The following is a 22,712-nucleotide window of genomic DNA, read 5'->3' as shown; positions in this document are numbered from 1 at the left end:
TAGACCTGTGAAGGAAAGCATCATTATTATGCATAACACTTAATTAGTAAAGCGTTGCTTCAAAAATTTAGATAAATAAAGAGAAGTTAAAAAAATTGCAAAAAATTAAAATCCTTAGTCTCACCTAGGCCTCCAGGGCCAGCCAACAGAAACTCTTGTCTGCCTATTCTTTTCACAATTGGCCGTTTCTCATCACTGCAATAAGGAAACAGGTCCTGGGAGACGCCAGTATTATAATTCAAAATTATATACTGTGTAGTAAGGGCAAGGCATAAGTAGTAACCATCTACAGCCACAGCACAGGGTTGTTCTGGAGTAAACACTTCCTTCACTATCTGGACTCTGTCTTCAAACACCATGAACATTTGAATGGTCCGACGCTTGACTGAGATAATGCAAACTTCAACGCAGAAAGGATCCCCACTCACAGGGTTTTCATTCAGTGTGAATGTCACAGCTCCTTTGATCCTAGCACCAGTGGGGACAGGTTCCAAGTTGATCATGTTCACTAGTGTTATCGTGTTGTCACAAAGCACAAGCAGTCTGGTAAGGGCAGAGGCTGCTTTCAACTCGCTCACAGGTTTCTTCAAACCCAGGTATTTGTGTAGTTGCTTGGTGGCAGCAAAAGTTATTTTTCCAGCTGTTGATACCTTTTCATCCAAGAGAAAGTGATAGATAAAGCAGTCATTGGTTCCAATATAGAGGTTCTTCCCACAACACTCAATGCACTCTATGTTGATGTAATTTTTGTCTCCCATTAACATCTCCCGCTCAACAGCAGAAACGAGCTTGAAAGCTTTAACGCTCATTGTGTCTTCTGGGCGATCTAATTAAAGAGAAAAAAACACTACCATTTACCTCTGCACATGGACTCAAATATCAGACAGCAATTTAACATTCACTGATACAAAAATTTAACTACTGCATTTTTTAAGTCTATACTCTACTTCCAACCTGAATACACAAGCCAGAGCAAGCACATTAATAACCACAGAAATTAATCAAATTGTATGCTTCCACTTCTAACCTATTCTGAAACAGACTGACAACAGCGCACACAGCTACACTGAAGTGATGCTTTCTCCACAAGTAACCAGCATGTTATTGGCTCTCTCAGACACTGGTATGACAAGAAGTTACTGACAGTGCTTAGTTACTTAAAAACCCTGTCATGCACTGGTTTCTATCACCTGTACATGAAAACAGAGAAGCTTCAGGTCTTAGACTTCCTGAGAGGCCACAAGGCATTTAGTGCTACTAGTTAACATGTCATGTTGCTTTACACTCCACTCTAGGCCTAGTAATACCTAGTTTTTTCACAAAGTATCACAGGTATATTCCATTTTAACACGTATTATACATTCCTTAGTATCTAGCAATCAGGAATACATACTTTCCATGCCAGTTAAATAATAACTTAGACAAGGTATCATCCAACTCATAATAAAAGTTGTTGGTTTGGGTCTCTACATTGGTTTGGGTATTTTTTAAACATACGCAGAGCGCATGGCCCATAAAGCATTCATTAAGCTCAAGATGCAGTGTCAGAGAAATTCAGTGTTTCTGTTCTCCACTACCACAATAATTCCAAAAGTCTGTCTTTAAGTGCTAACCAGCACTTCTAATATTTAGTCTACAAACTATACCTATCCTTCTCCAATCAAGTGCCGTCAAGGGACAGATTTTGTGAAGCAGATAATAGTGTTAATGCTGTTTTAAAAACAGTCCATGCAATTATATTATACTCCAGACTTGTGTTATTTTTATAAAAAAGCAGCAGACTATTGTGCTCAATACTCCAAAGAAGAGCAGATGAGAAACTGCTGACCCTGTTTGATCACCTTTTAATTTGTCATGACTGGTCTGTAATGGTCACTTAGCCAAGGCAGAAGAAGACACAACACTAAACACCTCAAACATACACAATTACTTCTAGTCCACATGTACAGTGGTGATACAAAACATCAAATGAAATCTCTGTGGACCAACAAAGAAACCAACATCATCAAAATGTTCCTGTAAACAAAACTGAAACTAAACAAGGTCAAAACAAATTTTATTTCCAATTATTACATCTAACAAAACCCTTTATTTTTTTGCAAGAGAACACTAAAAACTATAGTCAAAAAATTCTATAACTGAGTCAGAAAAGATAAGTTACACAACTTGCAGGTAGCCATGAAATAAAACTATATAAAACTAGGATTATGGCTAGAAGCAAACCATATTACCAAATACAGTAGTAAGTGTTAGTGCCAAAGGCTTCAGAGTTCGGTTTTTTGGGGTTCTTTCTCAGAAAAATATTTTAGTTTGGGTTTTCATGACATTTTCAACTTCCATCCTCACCTGGAGTGCAAATTAGTGTTATGACCTTGAATAAAGCAAACAAACAAACAAACTCAGGAATCACTAGAGAAATAAACAAGGGTAAAATGATAATGCAAGTCTGGCAACACAGCCACCTTATCCTCCAACATGATCAAAAGAAACACAGCATTTTAAGTTAGAGAGGGCTGTCCAAAGGTTGACTGCAAAAACAACCTCAACAGTTCTTAACAGCCAGTGTGTAGCCTGCTACCATGTGCAGAGCTCAGGCAGCTTTCATACCTGAATTTGCCAAGGACTTATTCAATGTTCCTGTAGCCCAAAGTAAAAATGTTAATATGTGCCACCGACAGAAACGTAGAATTTTGCTCCTGACCAAGATGTGTTTAAAAGTCAAAAATAATTTCCTAAACCAAAGTTGATGAAAATTAAAAGTAGGAAAGAAATCTTAATAGATACATGACTCCTGGATAGGAAGAAAAAAAGAAAAAAAATCCATAGTACTACGTAAGTCTGGTAGCAAATAAAAGAAAACATTCTTTCTAGAAAAAAAAAAAGGTGTGAGAAAAAGCTTTTGGGAATAAACAATGCCAACACTCGTGACCTGGACATAACTTTTTTAGCATTTATCTTGTTCTCATTTATGAAACCTTAGGGGCCAGTGAGCACTGTAAATGAACAGGTTCTGCAGAATATTCTGTTCCTTTGAAGTGGAATAGGCCACCCCATAGTTGCAGATAGTATTTTTTATACTACATTTAGATGTTCAGAAGTCTGGAAAACAAGATAATGGGGATGTTTTGCTGTCAAAGAAAAATAAAACAATGGTCAAGAAAATTATCAGTCTAGCAGACACTGATTGCTAAGTGCAGTAATAACCCCGCACGCACTCATTTCCTGCAAGAAGTGGGAAGCAGCTCTCCCCCGCTCCAGTTAAGCAATAACCTTGCCTTACACTGTGCTTTCCCGGCCTTGGAGAGCAACACCCCGCCTCCCTCACCTCCGCACCGCTCCCTCACCTGCACGCACTCCCACACCCTGCGCGGGCTGCTCTAGCCAGCCCGTGGATACAATTCTCCCGAGCCCTCGGGAGGACCGGGATGCGCCGCCCGTCCCCTCACACACACCGCGCGCAGCCAGGCCCGCCACCGACCGGCCCCGGTGCGCCCGCCTCCGCCCGGCCGGGCACGGGGCCTCTCCCGCCGCCCTCCCCCAGCACCTGCCGGCGCACAGCGGAGCCGGGCCCGCCGCTCCGAGGCCTCGCGGTGCGGTGGTAGCGGCGGCCAGGGCCGCCTCGGGGCGCGCTGGGATCCGCCGGCGGCGGGCGGGGGGAACGCGCCGCTTCCGGTGCGGCGCCGGCCCCGCCCCCAGCTCGCGTCACCGGGCCCGGCAGCGGCGGGAGGCCGCGTCCGGTCACGTGCGGGAAAACAGCCCGGGCGCGCCTCAGGGAGCTCTACAACTCTGCAGCCGGGAGAACAGACTAATACAGCTATTTTTGATCTATAGGAGCAGTAATTTACTTATTTATTCATTTATTTACTTACTTACAGAAAATAGATACATAAGAGAGTCCAAAGCCTTGGGATATGTATATATACACAGAGGTACATATATGAGAGGTGCCTTCTTCAGATTCCCAGAAAGTGCCCTCAGTCAAATTTGATTTAGTAATAGTATTTCTCATATCTATTATATGAGACTTGCAGTAATGTTATTTGTATATAGTATTTTACGTATTGTATAAGTCTCATATATTAAAAGAGACTTATACTATTACTATTTTATATATATATATATATATATATATATATAAACTCTCAACTATTATGTGTTAAAAAGACACATTACTTTTCGGTAGAATTGCTGTGTTAAAAGTTTAGAGTTTGACATGCCTCAGTGACCTAGGAGGAGGTTAACAAAGCTTGGCGAGAAGGGTGTGCTACTGATAGTGGACACAAAGAATGCAGACTTTATGGGCCACAAAAATATTTGCAGAATTCTCAAGATAAGGAAGAAACTAACAAAGCCTGTTCATCCACTCCGCTGAAATCAGCTCCAACTGGGTAAAAGGTAATTCTGTCAGGGAGAGAGCTGCGATCACTGACTCACGGTCACCGACCCAAGAGTCCCACTGGCTCAAGAGAAGAGAAAGAATGAGCCTGTGGGCTAATTAGCATGAGAAGCGAGGGAATCATTGACCAATGGAAGACTAATTAATGAAAGAACTATGTAACTTATAGCCAATGAACATTAGTGTCTTTGTTTGCTAAAATATGTAAAAGGTAAATTTTGATGGTCTTCGTGCTGGCTTTGTGTATTTGCCACCCATCACGTCTTTCTGCACAGAACTGTAAATAATTCAAATATGTCAATTCTCTGTGTGGATTGTCCTCTTGCACACTGGGTGAAAGAAGCTATTTTGGGACAACATATACAGCTAATGAACAAAGTAAAGAGGAATGTATCAGAACTGATGCAAAGCATTCTTTTTCTAACTGTAAAATCTTAAAAAGAAAAATTATTGAAAATGGTACCTGGTTATCATTTATTTAAAATCACCCTATTGCATTGACAAAAAAATGCAAAAAAATATCTCTAGTACAAAATGCAATAGGATCATTAACAAATGGAAGCAATATAACTCACTAAAATTCTATTATTTTTGCAGCAATTGGAAAAGAAACATTTCATCTTTATCAGACTGTTTACATTTCATCCCTTTCAAAACTTTACTGTGAGAGGACATGCTTTGGTTAATCAAAGAGGAACTATAATTTTGGGTACAAATGCCTACAAAGTAAACAGTAACATAAGAAAATCACAGTGCACAAGTAATTTGGTTAGCAAGGATATATTTCTGTCAGACAGAACTTACAAGGCACTTTAGAGAGAGGGAGATGATCTGTGTAATTTACAATAAAGTAATTTCATTCATTGAAATAAGCACCAAAATACAGGCTGAACATTCACCCTAGAAGCTATATTCATTTACAAGATTACTTGAGTTCAGTTGATTTTCTGACATAATTGGCTGAAGTGAGAAATGGATGAGAAAATTAAAATAGAACTAGTCTATAGCTGTGTGCCTGCTGGGCAGAGAACTATAAGGTTGGTGCTTTGGGCAGCCCTGGCACCCAGCCTGGGTTTCCCCTCGGACACAGGTGCCCTGAAGAGAAAAAGCACAAAGAAACAAATTGTATATACTGCCAGCAGACACTTTTGAGGAAGCCATGTGATATAATGTTGCTACTTACTTGTACACTTAAATGATTTTTAATATTGAAAACTTGAATTTATGCCTTTTGAAGTGCTGCATATGTGCAGCTGTAATGTGACATACATAACCACGTATCTGCAACTCCTTCCAGGTGGATGTACTTTTATTGTGTTACATTGTTGCCTGTGCCTTGCAATTCTGTAAAATGCATTAAGTACTTCAAATTACCTTGTAATTTTATGTTGTAACAAGTACATGGCTATTTACTCATGTAACCACTTGTAATTCCCTGTTCTGCTTTTAAACATGTAAGCGGGTAACAAACTTCAATGGGCAGGCAGCTACGGTACTTTGGAATTACAAAGCAACTTTTGCCGTTGCCTATCAAGCAGCTATGGGCAGGACGGAGATCATGTTTAATTCCGAAGCAAAGTTCCGGCATGCAGCAGCACAAAGAGTTCATCCTCTTGTATGCTGACAGAATGACAGTAAAATAGATGTTCTCCCGGTTCCATGCTATCAGCTGGGCTGTGACTTCACCTTACCAGCAAAACCTAACTCCCTTAAGGGCAGAGAAGCCTTGCAGAGAAGCCTTACAGAGAAACCTGGACAAGTTAGAGAGCTGTGCAATCACCAGCTGTATGAAGTTTAACAGGGGCGAGTGCTGGATTCTGCACCTGGATGTATGGAGAGACTGGGGAACAAGAGGCTGGACAGCAGTGCCATGGAAAGGAACCTGGCGGTCAATGGAAAATCGAACAGAGCCAGCAGTGCCCTGGCAGCCAGGAGGGACAACCCTGTCCTGGGGGCATCAGGCACAGCATGGCCAGCTGGGCAAGGGAGGGGATTGTCCTGCTCTGCTCTGAGCTGGGACAGCCTCACCTCGAGTGCTGGGGACAGTTCTGGGTGCCACAATACAAAAAAGACATAAAACTATTGGAAAGCATCCAAAGTAGGGCCACGAAGGTGAAGGGCCTTGAGTAGAAGCCGTATGAGTACTAGCTGAAGTTATTTTGTCTGTTCAGCCTGGAGGAGACTGAGCTTTTTCAGTCTCTCGCCTTATCACAATCTACAGGTTCCTCATGAGGGGCAGACACTGATCTTTCTGGTGATCAGAAGCCACGGGAATGGCCTGAGGCCATGTCAGGGGAGGTTTAAGTTGGATAAGGAAAAAAAAGGTTCTTCACCCAGAGGGTGGCTGGGCGCTGGAACAAGCTGCCCAGCGAAGTGGTCACAGCACTAAGCCTGAGTTCAAGAAGCATTTGGAAAACGCTCTCAGACGTGGGGTGTAATACTTGGGACTGTCCTGTGTAGGGCCAGGAGCTGGACTTCGATGATCCTTGCTGATTCAGAATATTCTGTGATTCGGTGGCATTCTGTGCGTTTCCCTTGACCCGCCTGCTCCGCGGATCGGTGCCGCCCCGGCAGGGCGCATCCCCGCTGTCCCGGCCCCGCTGTCCCGGCTGTCCCCGCTGTCCTGGCCCCGCTGTCCCGGCTGGCCCCGCTGTCCCGGCTGGCCCCGCTGTCCCGGCTGTCCCCGCTGTCCCGGCCCCGCTGTCCCCGCTGTCCCGGCCGTCCCCGCTGTCCCCGCTGTCCCGGCTGTCCCCGCTGTCCCGGCCCCGCTGTCCCCCCTGTCCCGGCTGTCCCCGCTGTCCCGGCCGTCCCTCTCCAGCCTGTGACGCCACCGCGGCGCGCGGCTCCTCTGGGAACGCGTTTCCCTCCGCGCGCTGGATTCTGGGAGTCCGGGAAGGGGCCGCCGGGGAAAGAAGATGGCGGCGCAGGGGAAAGCCCGAGCGGGCGGCGACGGCTGTGGGGAGGAGGAGCGGGGATCTGGACGCTCGGAGTCGGAGTTGCTGCTGCTGCACCCGGAGCTGCTCTCGGAGGAATTCCTGCGGCTCACCCTGGGGCAGGTGCGTCCGGGGAGCCGGGCCGGGCGGAGCGGCGGCCCCTCAGGCGGGGCGAGGAGAGTCACGGCGCTCAGGGAAGAGCAGGCACCAAGCCGGTGCTCTGGACACCACGAACTCGCAGAGAGGAGGCTCTGACGTGGGAGATGTCTCCGTGTTTACAAAGGGGCTGTGTTTGAACACCGAGGCTGTTAAAGAGCAGTTTGCCCAAATCGGGGCAGCGTCTGCATACAGTAAAACTGGCCGTGGAAGGATGAGCTTTGCACTGTTAAAGTTGCCGTGTCCATACGCAGTGTATCCTGCTGTAGGTGACCCTGCCTTGGTAGGTCGGTTGGGCTAGTTCATCTCCAGAGGTCCCTTCCAACACTAATAATTGTGTGATTCTGGGAGTTAAAGAAATGCAGCCTATGTAATCAGTCAAGCTAATGCTTTAATGTGTAAGCATTGATAGTTGATAATTGAAAAATAATTGAGTTTGACTCTGAGTTATAAACATTTTAGGACCATACAAAGCTACAGTTGATGTTGTTTGGAATGCTAGTTACTGCCTTGGCTGAAAATTCCAGGTGCATGAAACAATAGTAATCAAAGTTTCAGGGTTTTGTATAAGCTCAGAATTTTCATATGCCTTTGTGGTCTATATGTACGGGTTTCAGACTAACATCAGAAGTCATGAAGTGTTGCCAGAATTGGTAGTGGCAGAGGCTTGACCTGCTCTTAGTGACCTTGATTTATAGGATGTTAGTGGAGTTTTTTTCTCATTCCATAAATTTGGCATGAGATACCAAGAAATGTTCGCAGCCTGATACACAATTAGAAAGAAAACTGGTGTTCTAACTGATGGTTCCTGGGATCACAGAACAGTTAGGGTTTAAAGGGACCTCTGGAGGTTATTTTGTCCAACTCCCCTGCCGAGGGAGGGTCAACAAGAGCAGGAACACATCCACATGGATTTTGAATGTCTCCAGAGAGGGAGACTCCATTACCCATTACCTCCCTGGGCAGCTTGTTCCATTGTTCTGCCATCCTTAACCTAAGGAAGTTCTTCCTCATGTTGGCATGAAACTTACCTCCATTGTTCTTTGGGAACCGTGGAAGAAAGCACAGCTCTGCATCTCAAAGTTTCACTTGCATTACATTCTAGTTGTCTGTTTTCTAGAAGTGTGAAAAAGAGCTCTGGTATTGTAGTTGGATTCAGGGAAGTGTGTTTAAGAGTGCATGAAAACATCAGTCATCACCGTTAGGTCTATCATAACTTTTCCCTTTTTTGGCTGTTGTTTTCCTTGGGAAAACATACAGTGTTTTGGGTAGAGAGGGGTTGCAGGGTTAACCTGTGTGTGCAAAGTTGAATAACTGCCCACAGCTGGATCCATATGTCTCTCACACTGTTGAAGAAAGCAGATGATCACACCCCAGAATCTGAAGCAGAGTTGCTCATGGCATCTGTGCTCAAATGCACTTAAAACAGCAGCAGACACTTTGAGGCAGGAGACTCCAAAGGACACACAGGAAGAGGCACATGAGGAAACCTGTGAAGAAGTGCACTTGCAAGTGGTGGAAAAACAAACCACTATGCACTGACCAAATCATCCAGTGTTTCCCATTGCCTCACTGAAGGGACAGGCTGAGTGTAATCCACACAGAAAATGAAGGAAGTTGACAGTAGGAAGGTAGGAGACCAGGCTGTTGTTGTCACTGAGCAATTCATGGCCTCCCCAATCTGATCACCCCAGCCACCCCTTTACTGCTGGAACCCTGGCCTAGTACAGTACTTTACAGTGGGTTTTGAGATAAGAAATAATGCCACTCAGATGGTTGAACATTTATTTTGTCATAAAAATAACAAGTCTTCTTCCCACAGAAAAATATATTAGTCGAAAATGATGTAAAGATGGACAAAGATGGGCTCACTGATCTCTACATTCAACATGCCATTCCCCTGCCTCAGCGTGACTTGCCAAAAAGTAGATGGGGGAAAATGATGGAAAAGAAAAGACAGCAAAATGACTTGAAAAGTGAGAATAAAAGGTAATTTAGCTTTATTGGGCCAGACTTGGACAATTTAGGGCAATGCATTTAGTTAAATCTTTGCCTGGTGAATGAAGCTTGTAGAGCTTTTGGATATTGTTACAGTTTACAGAGAATGCCATGTTAGTTTCCCTGTGTCAGAAGTGTTAGATTCCATTACTGCAAAAATAGAAAAAGGGGAAGATAATTTTTTTTCCTTTTGTCATCTAAATGTTGTTAATGCTATCTAACTTACAGTGCTTCTTTTCACAGAACTGTCTTTTTTACACATCCCCTTTAAGTACAGAAAGGCTTAGTAAGGTCTTCCTGGAGGCTTCTCTTCTCCAGGATGAGCAGCCTCAACTCTCTCAAGCCTTTCCTTATGATCATTTTTATGACCCTCCTCTGGAACTGCTCCATGTCCTTCTTCCAGAGGCTCCAGATCTGGATGCAGCACTGCAGGTGTGGTCTTACCAGAGCAGAGTAGGGGTTGCACAATCACTTCCCTTGACCTGCTAGCCACTGTGCTTTGGAGATGTTTGGCTTTCTGGGCTGCAAGCACACATTGCTGGCTCATGTCCAGCCTCTCATACACCAGCATCTCCAAGTCCTTCTCAGCAGGGCTACTCTAAATGCCTTCACCCCCTGTCTGTATTGATCCCCGGGAATTGGTATTGTTCCTTCATCCCCCAGCGTGTGTTGATAATGAGTTATTGGTACATTTCAAAGTACTTTATAATGAGGAGAACAGAAATATTTTTTGTTTCACTGTATAATTACTAATTAATAATCATGTTTGCAGTATGTAAGGGAAGTACTAAAAGCATATTTAACTATTCTTGCTCCTGGACAGGGGTCAGCTAGTCTATCTAGAGTGAGAGGTGCATGCTGCAGCAATTTTATGTGTCTGTTTCAAAACTAACATTTGTTTCCTGAAAGAAGTATTCCATCTTGTTTTAAAAATCTTTCTGTTTGTATTTGCTCAGAAAGCAAAATCATCTTCAAAAGTTTGTTTTATTGAATCTCTTCAGTCAACCTTCCCCCTGTCCAAGACTTTGACATGTGATATGCATGAGTGGTGTTCTGATACCTTCAACAGTAAATCTTAAGGAAAGGTGGATGGAAATTGCTGTAGTTTTTCAGTATTACAGCTTGTTGATGTCTTGAGTATTTTTTAGCTTTACTGAGGTTTCTAACTGTGAAGAGCTAAACAAATTCCTTCAAGTGATTTGGGGATTTTTTAGGTGTTTTTTTAGTTTTTTTTTTTTAATTGTAGCTGTGGCTAAAACACTGAACTGTCTTTTGTCAGGTTTATTTTCCATGTGCATAAGAGGTTATAGTATCTCTGTTTGTTTACATCTGTAAACTTGAGGATGGAACTGTGAGGCTAGTGTTTGGGTAGGAAACTGTTAGCGTGCTGAAATAGGTGCAAAAGAGCTTTTTATCAAAACTGCAAACTGAAGTTTTTAAACAGGAATATTATATCTCTTAATGGTGGTTTGGGTTTTATATTTGTTAAATGTGAACTTTCCAAATACTTTGTCATTATTGAGCATTGCATTTTTAAAACTCTGAATTCATATAGTGTGAATTATATTAACTTTGTACTTTATTTCTTCTCAGTCAAGATGTTTTCTGATAATACTGTTTTGATATTAGCTTGTTAGTATTCCTTTTCATTAATTAGTGGTGACTAAACTGGCCTGCTCTGACTACACATATGCTTAAAGACACAAACTATTAAAAAAATGTCACTAGATCTACTTAGGGTTCCTGTTCAAAGAAATCTTACTTTAAAAAGGTGTGGGATTTTTGCTTAATGTTTTTCATTCCTTGGCTAACAATCTTTTGGACTTACCTTAACATTATGATTTTGACTAAGAGTGGAAATAGCAAAATTTAGACTTATCAGAATATGAGATGCTGTTCCTGCAGGTAAGGCAGGACACCCTTTCATATTTTGAAATACTTAACACTTATTATCTCTGTAGTTATCTCCAGAACAGCTACAGTGATAGAAGCATAGTGCCTTTGGTTGTACAACTGTAATTGTCTGCTTAGATAGTTCCTCACACGGCTCTTCTTGCTGAGGAACGCTGGTCCTCACACAGCCCCTTGTGCCTTTATATTTTGGAAGTGACTTTTACTGCTTTTTATTTTTATTTATGTATGTATATGTAAGCTTATATAAATATATTTATTTTTATTTAAGTTTGCAGCATCTCAGAGTTTAATATTAATATTTTGGGATATATATTTACTTTAGGTAGGATAAAATTAATTTTTGCTACTCATGTAATGGATACACTATTTTTTGATCACCTAACCTATGTTTCTGAGAATTTTATGATTTGTGTTTTCAGTGTTACAACAGTGGAAGGTTTAAGGAAAAGGCCATTAATTGTATTTGATGGCAATTCAACAAGTACAAGCATAAAGGTGAAGAAGACGGAGAATGGAGCTGCCGATCGCCTGAAGCCTCCTCCAGCTGGAAGCACCACCAACACAGTTAGAAGATTATCAGTTCCTTCAAATGCCTCAACATACATTTCAGCTTCCAGTTTGTCAGAGGACGCTAAACTGGGCATAAGGAATAACGAGGCTCAGCAGAACAATATTTCAAAGACTGACAGCAGTGTGTTGACTGGTCTGAAGGTTTACCCTTTGTCTCCAATAGCAGGAACTACTGTTGTGAAGTTAAAGAGGTCTGTTCCAAAAGAGGAATCTGATTTGCCGGTATGTTTGTGCAGTATCTTGTTTTGCAGCTTTTTTTTTGTTTTTAAATGAGATTTACAGGAGCCAAAGTTAGAGCTTTGCAAGAGTTTTCAGGATGATTTTATTTTGGAGTAATAGTTGAGTGTTTAGAAACAGATAAAAATGTAGCTAGTTTGGGAAATATCAGAACGAAAGAAATTTGTTCTTGTCAATAAGAGGCTTCTGTGTAGGTAATGGCACTGAGTGCCAGATGGGGACAAAGAATAGTGGTTAGTTTTGACAGTGGTGTGATTACAGGGCTTGTCAGTGAGCAAGGAGCAATGGGCCATCTCTTAAAAACATGCCACAATATAGGGATAGGTCTTAACATTTGTGTTGTGTTCCTTCATGACACAAATGAAGGAGTTTTCACATTTCCACTGGAATATGGGAATATTTGGAATAAATGTGGGCTTCAAAGGAAGAAATAGAAATATCTATTCTCAGTTGAACTGCAGGGGGAGCTTTAGATATACAGTGTGCAGCTACATTGATGAGAATTTTCCCAAGACATGACACTGAACTTTGTTTTCTCAATATTGCCTCATGAGATGCAATAAAACATTAATATTAATTAATAAAAATATTAATATTAATAAATAAAGTAATAATGTATTATTTCCTTTAAGGAAAGAATGCAGATAATATTCTGCTGTGTGGATTGGTACATTCCATCAGACTTCTGTTAAACACGAGTACCAAAATATGTGGCTGTTGTGAAAGATAGCTGTAGCAGCTTTTAAAAGAATCATGGCTGAGGCTCTGAATGGAATTTATGCTTGAGAGGTGTGCTTCCTACTACCAGTATTACTAACTTCTTTCAGTATTTAAAACTCTTCCAAATATTATTGGTCAGATCTGAACCTACAGAGCTTTTGAAACTTGTTTAGTGTATACCTCACAACTTCTTTGTATTTAATTTAAATGTTCTGTAGGCACAATGATGACATTTTTAAGCACCACTGTATGACTGACACTCAGAAACTATGACCTTTGACGTTTGACTTTCTACAGTTAGCAACAGTTTAGGTTGTTCCAGTTAATACCTGTGAGTTCAGTCATGCCTTGGTTGATGCTGGTTAGACATGTGAGGGTAGGCAGGTGTGTTCTATGGATGTTAGTCTACCATCAGAAATTAAAGAATGTGCTATTGAATAGTAAGTGATGCTGTCAGGAAGAATCAGTGTACTTGGCAGATGCTGTAAACCCTGATCTATTTTTAGTGTAGTGACAGTAAAGACAGTTGTGGCTCCAAGCAAGTCATTGTCCCTTGACTTTAAAGAAAAATTTAATGAATAGCACAGAACCATCCCTGTTATCTTTGGGTCTAATTCCCTTAAACCTTTCAGTGGTTGTAGTCCACAGGATTCCTGTAAGTAAACAAACACTGAAAGTCTTTTAAAAGAGAAGAGAGATTATGTCCTTGAAAACCTGTCTTTACTCTGTTCATGTGAACTATTAAAGCTCTAATGTCTCAGATTTTTTTTTTTTTTATTATTATTTTAGATGGTGAACGGGAATTATTTCACCACTTCATCTGCCATGCTTTGCTTTGGGATTTCTTGATTTTTGCAGGTTTCTTTGGGGAGAGGGACTTGAAAGATGAGTTCATCTGAGGCTTTGGCAATTATTTCTCTTCTTTTTATCCAGGTCATTACAAAGGAAGACCAAATTTTCTTTTTCTTTTTTTAAATGTTTTTACTATTTGACAAAAGCAAATTGGTTTCCTAGTTGTGTATTTGAGGATTTTTCCTTACACAATTCCATTTCAACATATACTTCAACATGTATTTTAAGAAGACAACCTGAAATAACTTCAGAAGTATATTTTGAAACTCCAATTGTACCCATTTCTAAGCTGCATAACTAAAACAAATTTTTGAATGTTTAAGAATATTTAATTGTAGGTTGCTGAAAACCAAAACACATGTATGAATTGCAGGTAGTTAAATTCATAGGCTCTATTTTTTATCTTCACCAGAGAAGTTCTGTGATATTTAGCTTTCTCCACAAGATGGCAATAGAAAGCTGTTGTAGTAGCCTGTTGTTGAATACTGTAATAGTACCAGATTGAAATATGTAGATTAATGACTGACTCCTATTTGCACAATATCTCTAAGAATAATTATATATTTTCTTGTATTCCAGAATGACCTAAAGCCTTCAGAAGCAAAGAAGAAAATCCAGCATGTTACATGGCCATGAAGTAGCTAATGGTGCTTGAAACATAAATATTGCTTCCATATTTTCAGATAGGTCATATTTAAACAGTTTAAATAAAATGGTTTTAAGATTTACAAACTTACAGAGATTCAGATTGCTGTGAAGTTTTAATAAGTTTAACAGCTCCCTGTTGTAAAGCTGGAATCACTATCACCAGTCACCTTAAAAGTATCCACTCTTGAAAGTAGTTAATTACTTCTTTAAAAGGTAATGATATTACACTATACTAAACCCCCCACTCTTAGTTTTCAAGATTATTATAGTTCATCTCCTCCATGTCACTGTGATTCACACATTGTTTCACTAAGATTCAGTTTTATTCCACATCTGGTTAAATAGTTAAAATAGGTATTGAAATTTAGAGTGATCTCTAGAGCCTTCTTGGCTTTAAAAAGGTAATTAATTTAGGTGAGAAAACTGGCCATTCTGCTGATAATCTTTTTCCTCTTTGTTGCACAGGAGTGTAGAATTTGCAGTGCAAGTTAGGTTGGTAATAAGAGATGAACTATTTTAACAGCATTACTTCAAATTGAAGTTTCTCTTGATATATGAAACAAGGAATGCACAGATGGAAATTTGTGACTAGAGTGTTTGACATGAAACTTCGAGAGGAAGTAGTGAATGGATTAGTGCCATGTTCTCTTAAGTACACAGGCATGTTTTATACATGCGTAAGTGTAAAAATCTGCCAATGTAGCAAATTTGATTGTTTTCCTGGTTACAATCATGCTTATAAAATATGGGGAAAACCAGTGGAATGCAGACCAGTGTTTTGTCAGTTTACAGACAGTTGGAGAGGGACGTGAATAGGAAGACAGAAGTACCTTGAGAGAATAACACACATAATTGCACTCCAGAAAAAAACCTACAAACCTGTTTTCCCTTTGTTTGATAATTTAAGATGGATTTTGATTTTCTGTGAAATTTGGTGTTTCATCTGGATTGTTGGTAGTGCCTCACAGGGCAAAAATCCAATTAAGTTGATGAAAACATTTCTATTAAAACTCATTGGCTCAGAGTGAAGCCAGTTTAGATCAGTTTTAGATATGGATGGTAAACAGGAATAATAACAATGCTCCCAGACCTGGTAAAAGGAAAAAAGAATCAGCTTCTTAATCCATTTAATTAACCCGGTAAAAGAAGCTTGGTAGTGATCTGAAAGCTTGTTTCCATTTTTAACACTGGTTTATATTGAAACCAAAAACTAGCTTAGTTCTTTACAGAAGTTCTCCATTCACTGTTATGATGTAAAAGGCACTTCTCGAATGCTGTAAAATGGTAAGAATGTGTGTTTTGAAATGGTGTGCTCCTTCCCTTTTACTAAACACTTGTGCAGTTTTTGTACTTGAGTACAGCAAACTTTAATGTAATGTACATTTTGTATGTAAAGACTTGTCTTTTAAGTAGCCTTATCCTATTTAAATAAATTAAAAGCAAACAAAACAGTGCTGCCTTGTTTTTGTGAGGTAATTAAGCTGTTCATTTTATACAGTTATATTTCAGTGGACTTGAAGTGATCAGTACTTAGAGGGTAAAATGGTCAGTAGCTGCTTTGCAGCTGTAGCAACAGTTAGTATCATGTGAAATGCTGTTTTTTGCACTTGTGCAACAGTTTGATGGGAATTTTGGTTTTGGCTGGCTTCTTGTCAGTGGTCTAGGGTCGGGGATGTATTTTGTGTAGTTCCAGTTGATGGGAGCACATGTGTATTGGTATGTGTCAAGGAGGGATATGCAGAATTGCACTGGAATAATAGCATGATGCTGCTCTTGCATGGTAGCAGTCCTGTTTCCAGGAGGAAAGGCTGGGATGCTTTCCAGCCTTGCCATGTTTCCTACCTTCCCCCAAAGCTGGGGCCATTTTACCATCTGCTGTACCACTTGGGAGGCAAGGTACAAGCTGTGCTGCTCCTACTGCCTTAGAATCATCAGGGTTGGTAAATACTTCCAAGATCATCAAGTTCAACCTTCAACTTAATTCCACGTGCACATTAAGTTGTATCACAAAGTGCCAGGTCTGCATGTTTTCTGAATACTTCCAAGGATGGTGGGTGACTCCACCATTCCCTGGGAGCCCGTTTTACCACATCCAATCAAGAAAATTTTCCTAATACCTGGCCTGAACTTCCCTTATCAAAATCTGAGGCTGTTTCCCCTTGTCTTATCACAAGCTGCCTGAGAGAAAGAGGCCAAGCCCCACATTGCTATGATCTCCTTTCGGGCAGTTGTACACCTCAGCCTTCTTTTCTCCATGCTAAGCAACTCCCAGCTTCAGCCGCTTCACCAGCTCCATTGCTATTCTCTGGATGCTCTCCAGCACCTCTGTCCTGATTTTAGTGAGGCACCTAAAACTGAGCACATGACTCAAGATGTGGCTTCTCATCAGTGCCAAGTACAGGGCCACTACCCCTTTAGCTCAAAGGAATCTTTCTTCTCTCAGCAAAGTACTAGAGCAGAGCAGCAGTGTGCTGGGGGATTGGCAGACCCCTGAGGAGAGAGAGGGCTTTGCCCTCATTTTGGAGGTATGGATAAAGAGGGTTTTTTGTGGCTATTTGTTACAGCTTTCATCATAGAATGAAATCACCAAGGAATGGAATTTAATCATTCACTGAATTCTGATTAGCACAGTGTGCACTTCAAAAATGTCAGCCAGCCAAGTTCTTCACGGTGTGCAATAAACTAAATCTGATCTGATTCATCTATTTCAATTGTTGAATTAATGAAAAGGGAATGACCTGTGAGTGCTTTGCACTTGGTACAAAGAGACAAACTCAAGAGTGGTGGCAGAAGCTAGGAGCAAACTTTCCCTGCCCAGTAGCACACAGAGTAAGTATATTCCTAAATCTTAATTTCACATCTGAAGATTCCTGTTGGAGGTGTGACATATTTCTTTCCTCCTTCTTCTGAACACAAATGAATTCCATCTGGAAGGTGTACTGGGATTGTACATTGCATAAGATGGCCATATTTCTTGAAGTTGAGAAAAGGTTTCTCTTCCTTTGTATTATTTCCTTTTGATGTTACTGTCCTGCCAGCATGCTGTTGCTGACAGTTGCTGTGGTGGCAAACATGTAGCAGAAATTATGCTACAACAAAAGGTATTATGTATCCCAATAGAGAACAAAATTAAAGCATGCCCTACTAGAAGTTAAACTTCTGACTTTCAGGAAGATAGCTGCCTTTTGAGTTGTCTTGACCTCCTTGCTTGCTGAGAAGAAAAATATTTTGGGCTTGAGTTTAGAGCCTATGAACACACTTTTATCAGCTGCAGTCATTTCAGTGTGTGTTTACACACACTTGTTCATTTTTGCTGATAGTTTTCCCGCTGACTTCAATTAGTAAAAGACTATGTTGTACAGCAGGGCCCTTCTGAGAATTGTATGAACTTCACACCCCACAAAACTGGGTGCAAAAAGGGTTGTGTTTGTATGCATTGTGTTTCTTCAGAATGTGAAAACATTTTTGTAAATATTATGTAAATACAATTAAGCCAGAATCAAAGTTTTGTTTTAAATAATTTTATTTTGAAAAATACAATGTGCAGTGTAATGTCAACTAACTGTGATACTGACACTGTCAATCAGAACTTGTACTTCACACAATGATCAGCTAGACATGCAATAAAATGTGTATGTCATGAAGCACTCCCACTTCCACTGTTTCATCATTATCTCTTTGTGCCATGTCACAAATCCATGTACATTGAAACACACTCTACTTTTGCAGTCTTTCTACGGACTTGACAGAACACACTAGTCACATAGCTCAAGAACACTGGGGTTACACCAGCCTTATGAAAGGCCTTTTGAATGGCCTTTTCCATTGATTTCAGTGGGCTGAAGGCTTCACCCTGAATATCCACCTATGAATGTATTGTGTATGGCCATTGTAATCCTTGAACTGTATCACTTGCTCGTAACTGGAATATTTTTTAGGAAAAATAAAATAAAAAACCTTAGAAATAGTATGTTATGTCAAAAACAGCCAGATAGTTTTACATCATGAATTTTGCATTAGTTTCTGCTATTGGTAGAAATCTTAAACACTGACACTGCTATTAGAGATTTTCAAACTGTTTTCCCTCCAGATTTGGAGAGTATAAAGAAAAATGTTAAGAAATGTTAATATACAGTGAGACACAGAGTGGCAAAACTAACTCTGAACATCCATGTGTTTCAGACTATATATTGTGAGCACGGCTTTCCTCCCTTCTTCCTCACCTCTTAGTTTGAGCTTTAAATATCCTTTCCACATTCAGGGCAAAGGATGTCATCCCTTTCTGTGAGGAAGCCACGACCCACCAGTGAAAGGGAGCACTTCTTACAGTTAAAGCAATCATTATGCCACTGCCGTTCTTCAAAAGAGATGTACTTGGTTCCTCCAAGTCCTGTTTGAAAAGCAAAATCGTTCTGTTACAAGAAGAGAATAGCAGGTCAGCCATCAGGTCATGCAGACTGACATGGACATCCGACATACAGCAGTGACAAAATGCCATTGTGACAAATCTGTTTGTTGCTGTGCTAATTTTGCCACCCTTATTCTCTAGTGACTAATATTTTCATCCTCAAATACTTCTGTTGCTTTCAGCAAAGTTAATGAGCAAGGCTCTTATCCCTAGTGATAATGGCAGAAATGAACTTCCAAGGGATGGCCCTGCAACACACAGAAGAAGAAAAGCAAAGCACCTGCCTCTGAACAGAATTTTGGTAGTTTTTTACAGAATGTTTTATGGTGCCTGAGCATAATTTATGTTTTGTAGAGGTGCATTTAGATAATTAAAAAAGAAGTCTGTCATGTGTCATGACTTGATTCAGAGCTCTGAAGGAAGAATTCCTCAGGAAAAGAAGCAGTTTAGTAAAAAAGCATTCCAGAGTTTGAGGCTATGGCAGTTATCATCAGGTATATTGAAGTTGTACAAATGAAAAAAAAAAAAAAGGAGAAAGGAGAAATGCCTCTTAGTAGTAATTGTCTTTTGCTTAACCTCAAAAATGAGGAGCTGGAGTAGTTGCAGTAGCTGGAGTTCCATGAAAAAGTTTAGTTGGGCATCTCTTGTACTAGGTCAGACTTTTTGTTTAGTTTTGCCTTTAGTAGCAACTCAATACACAAAACTTCCACAAAATGCAAAGGCACCAACCATGGGAGACCTACCACTGATTGGGTTTGTGCATCCAGCACACTTTTTGGCGTAGAGGTTGCAGAAGCAGCTCAAGCAGTATGCAAACTCATCCCTGGAGGTAAAGCGCTGTCCAGACAACTGCTTCTTGCATGCAGTACACACAAAGCACTCCTTATGCCATGGCTGCTCCCGGTAGGTCACACCTCCTGTGGTGATAGCCTGTTTCAGGAGAAAAAAGACAAAAAAGTGTTTTCTTAAAAGAGGCAGGTTTGTATTATGATTTGGTAAAGAGGAAGGGTGATGACATTTTAGTGGGTGGGAGGAGGAGAAGAAGGCTTAGCAACAGAAAGATTATAATTTTGCTTGGAGTTGACCTTGAGAAAATCATGGAAGTGCTTTTTTGTAATTTCCTTATTTATAAAAAGAAGCCCCATGCTAAAAGTACTTTATTCTGCATATATTTTAAAATCTCACTCTCAGTTGTACTCTGTTCTTCAAGCTACTCTTTGTATGTTGTTTTTCGTATGCACATACTAGAGTTTGTCTCATTGCTGTTCCTTCACCTGTTCCTTTCTTCATGGTGAAGGAATTACCTGATGTGCTTCAACTTCCCTGTTACTTTCTTTGGGAAACACTACTTTATTTCATATTTCAGATGAAGTATTTACTTTCTGCTTCTCCAGACTATGTCAGCAAGTTTTCTCTTACAAGTGGAACTGAAATTATATCATCTCTTAAAACCAGTTAAGACTTAATCTTTTTAGGCATACCAAAATGAGATATTCTGCCTACTTGGATATAAAATGGGGTGGACTTCAATGCCTTAGGTTACCTGTAAGCAAAATAAGAACTCTACCTTCTTGCAGTGGACGCATTGCATGGCAAACTGCTTTTCATAGCACGGTACACAAAAGTTTTGATTGTCCTTAGGGATGAAGCTCTTTGTCCCAATAGGCTGCTGGCAGCGGTAGCAGATAAAGCAGGTCTCGTGCCAGCTGTTGCCTTTGTATTCCATCTTCCGAGTACCTGTAATGAGACCAGAGCATCAGCTGAACTTCTGGGTGAGATAGATTCAGTTCATAACTCTTGATTGCTGGGCAGCTGACTGCCAGTCAAGAAGAATTGCAGCTATGATCTAGAGGTTATTTCATGTTCCTACCAACTTTGCATGACATTTGGTACCATTTTAGGTTTTTGGAGAGCAAGTGGTTCTTCTCCTGCAAAGAGAAACATTTATTGCAAATAGCTATAGCCTAGAACAGCTTTTTGTGGCATTATTAGGCAAATAATGAATTCCAATGCACCGGAAGATTCAAGTGAATGGGACAGAAACCAGTGTAAGCTGCTGTTAGTGCTGAGTGGAGGTAAGGCCATTCCTCGTTAAAGGTTGACCTCATTCATTCCACATCTGTTTTGTTTCTTTTTCAAATAGCAGCAAGGTACCTGGTTAATTACAGACTCAAGGAATAGATTGGACTGGAAGACACCTTAAAGATCATATAGTTTTAAACTCCCTTCCATAGACAGGGACACCTTTCATGAGACCAGATTCTCAGAGCCTGATCCAACCTGGCTTTGAACACTGCCAGGGATGGGGCGTGCCATTCTTGGCAAACATCTTGCCTCCTTTCCCAATAAAATATAGTCACTATCTTGAGACAATGGGTTATTTCCTATATTCCCTGCTCAGGGGCTTTTTCTCTTGTTCTCATTGAGAACATTGCATTGCAATGGTTTCCAGCTCAGCAACACCTATCCTAAATGATTTTTGGTCTCTTGAACCTTTCAGTAAGAAAGAAGCTTTCTCTCTGTTTTCAGCTGAATTGAAAATGTGGTTGAAATGTGGAATTTAAACAATCCTTTATTGAAAATCAGAAAAGTGGTATGGTAGTTAGGAAATAAATGCACTCCTCTAGAACAAAGATTTAGGGTTCAGACAGTGTTCTTTGCAGATTCAGTCCACGGTATGTCAGGTGGACCCTGAGCCATTCCAGGAAATTGGAGATGAACTATTATATGGATAAATTTCTTTGCACAAGGTATGGTTTCCTATCTACCATACTATGTACCAGTTTGAGTTAGAATATTTTATACTGGCCAGAAGGATAAACAAACAAATGTTGTTCCTGCAGTTTTGCATCACTCTTGGAGCCTGTAACAGCAAACATGAAGTCAAATACTTGGAAGACTGACAAGCTGATTGAGTTGGCTAATGATGAAAAACCACACTAATGCCTTTGATGCCAATTCTGCCCACCCCTATTACTGCAGGGTGAAGTTTCACCATTCTTCCCCTTCTCTAGCAGTTCATCTTTGTTTACTAGTTGCATATTTTTCTTCTTTTATGATCTCATTAAATTCTGCTGAGAGGCATACTTCAGGATTCATTTGGTGGTTTATTTTTTTTTTAATTGATTTGAATCAGTAGTAAGTGAAATATTAATTATCTTTCTTTTTGGTGCTTACATTCTTGAATATTTCTGCTCCATTCTACAAATTTTGCCTTCTCTGTGCTGGTAACTTCCTACATCACGTCAAGGAGAAAACAAATCAGTCCTTGAAAGAATAATATTCTGGAGAAATGAGATGTGGATATTTTTTTTTAATAGTCTAGAATTTTATTTTCACATTTTCAGCTCTGCTCTTTGGGCTGCTGTTGTCACTGTCAAGGCAGGGAGAGCCCTGTTTTGTTAGCTACTAGGCTGAAGCCAGCATGAGTTGAGTTTGCAGAAGGACTGAAAGACCAAGCTTGTAATCACCTATATGGGCACATCATGATTAAGCTTCATTAAATCTACATTTTACATTTAGTGGCTCAAAGCAAAGGTCAAGTTTAGCATTAACAGTCTCCATAAAGGGTATCCAACCACTTGCTGGTTCTTTCAAAATGAATTATGTTTCTACTGGTGACCATACTCCTCTGCTGTAGCTCCTGTAGTACCACGGTGTGCTGAGTAGGAAAACCATGCTGAGTGTACTGCTCTTCCAATGTGGTGGCATCTCTGCTATCTTGGGTAAGCAGCTAGAGACCAGTGGGTAGTTGTAAAGCTTACAAAAATTAATTTCTTCTCTTTTGGGTTATAAGGGAAGAAGGGATTCTGTGTCACTGAATCCAGCCTCCATTACTACAGATCAATGTATAGCTGCCGTAGGCAAAAAAGAGATCCTT

At 40.5% G+C, this 22,712-nt stretch overlaps 3 protein-coding genes across 8 annotated transcripts in view; 1 reads left to right on the top strand and 2 right to left on the bottom strand.

Annotated features, from left to right (window-relative positions):
* Positions 1 to 3,660, bottom strand: part of TGFBRAP1 (transforming growth factor beta receptor associated protein 1) — a 32,786-nt gene extending 29,126 nt beyond the window's left edge. The window contains exons 1-3 of one of the 3 annotated variants that reach the window (XM_058841340.1): positions 3,345 to 3,660; positions 2,232 to 2,371; positions 125 to 826 (exon numbers count right to left, since the gene is read on the bottom strand). In XM_058841340.1, coding sequence (XP_058697323.1) covers positions 125 to 809 — 685 coding nt within the window. In that variant the 5' untranslated portion in view covers positions 810 to 826; positions 2,232 to 2,371; positions 3,345 to 3,660. The remainder of the gene's footprint in view (positions 1 to 124; positions 827 to 2,231; positions 2,372 to 3,344) is intronic. The other 2 variants (XM_058841333.1, XM_058841348.1) reach the window with 2 other exon arrangements.
* A 3,597-nt stretch (positions 3,661 to 7,257) lies between these two features.
* On the top strand, positions 7,258 to 15,868 carry C1H2orf49 (chromosome 1 C2orf49 homolog). Its single transcript, XM_058855950.1, has 4 exons — positions 7,258 to 7,452; positions 9,308 to 9,474; positions 11,817 to 12,189; positions 14,356 to 15,868. Exons 1-4 carry the CDS (start codon positions 7,312 to 7,314, stop codon positions 14,410 to 14,412), a joined length of 738 nt encoding a protein of 245 aa, XP_058711933.1. The 5' UTR covers positions 7,258 to 7,311; the 3' UTR covers positions 14,413 to 15,868.
* A 2,061-nt stretch (positions 15,869 to 17,929) lies between these two features.
* The window catches only part of FHL2 (four and a half LIM domains 2), a 44,450-nt gene continuing 39,667 nt past the window's right edge, over positions 17,930 to 22,712 (bottom strand). For all 4 annotated transcript variants that reach the window (XM_058829266.1, XM_058829268.1, XM_058829265.1 and 1 more), the window contains 3 exons: positions 20,400 to 20,569; positions 19,576 to 19,762; positions 17,930 to 18,814 (listed from right to left, as the gene is read on the bottom strand). In XM_058829266.1, the coding sequence (XP_058685249.1) occupies positions 18,663 to 18,814; positions 19,576 to 19,762; positions 20,400 to 20,569 (509 nt within the window). In that variant the 3' untranslated portion in view covers positions 17,930 to 18,662. The remainder of the gene's footprint in view (positions 18,815 to 19,575; positions 19,763 to 20,399; positions 20,570 to 22,712) is intronic.

The sequence above is a fragment of the Poecile atricapillus genome, chromosome 1 (assembly GCF_030490865.1).
Source record: "Poecile atricapillus isolate bPoeAtr1 chromosome 1, bPoeAtr1.hap1, whole genome shotgun sequence".
NCBI lineage: Eukaryota > Metazoa > Chordata > Aves > Passeriformes > Paridae > Poecile > Poecile atricapillus.
The sequence above is the reverse complement of the archived record's forward strand: the minus strand, read 5'-3'. Positions and strand labels throughout refer to the sequence as shown.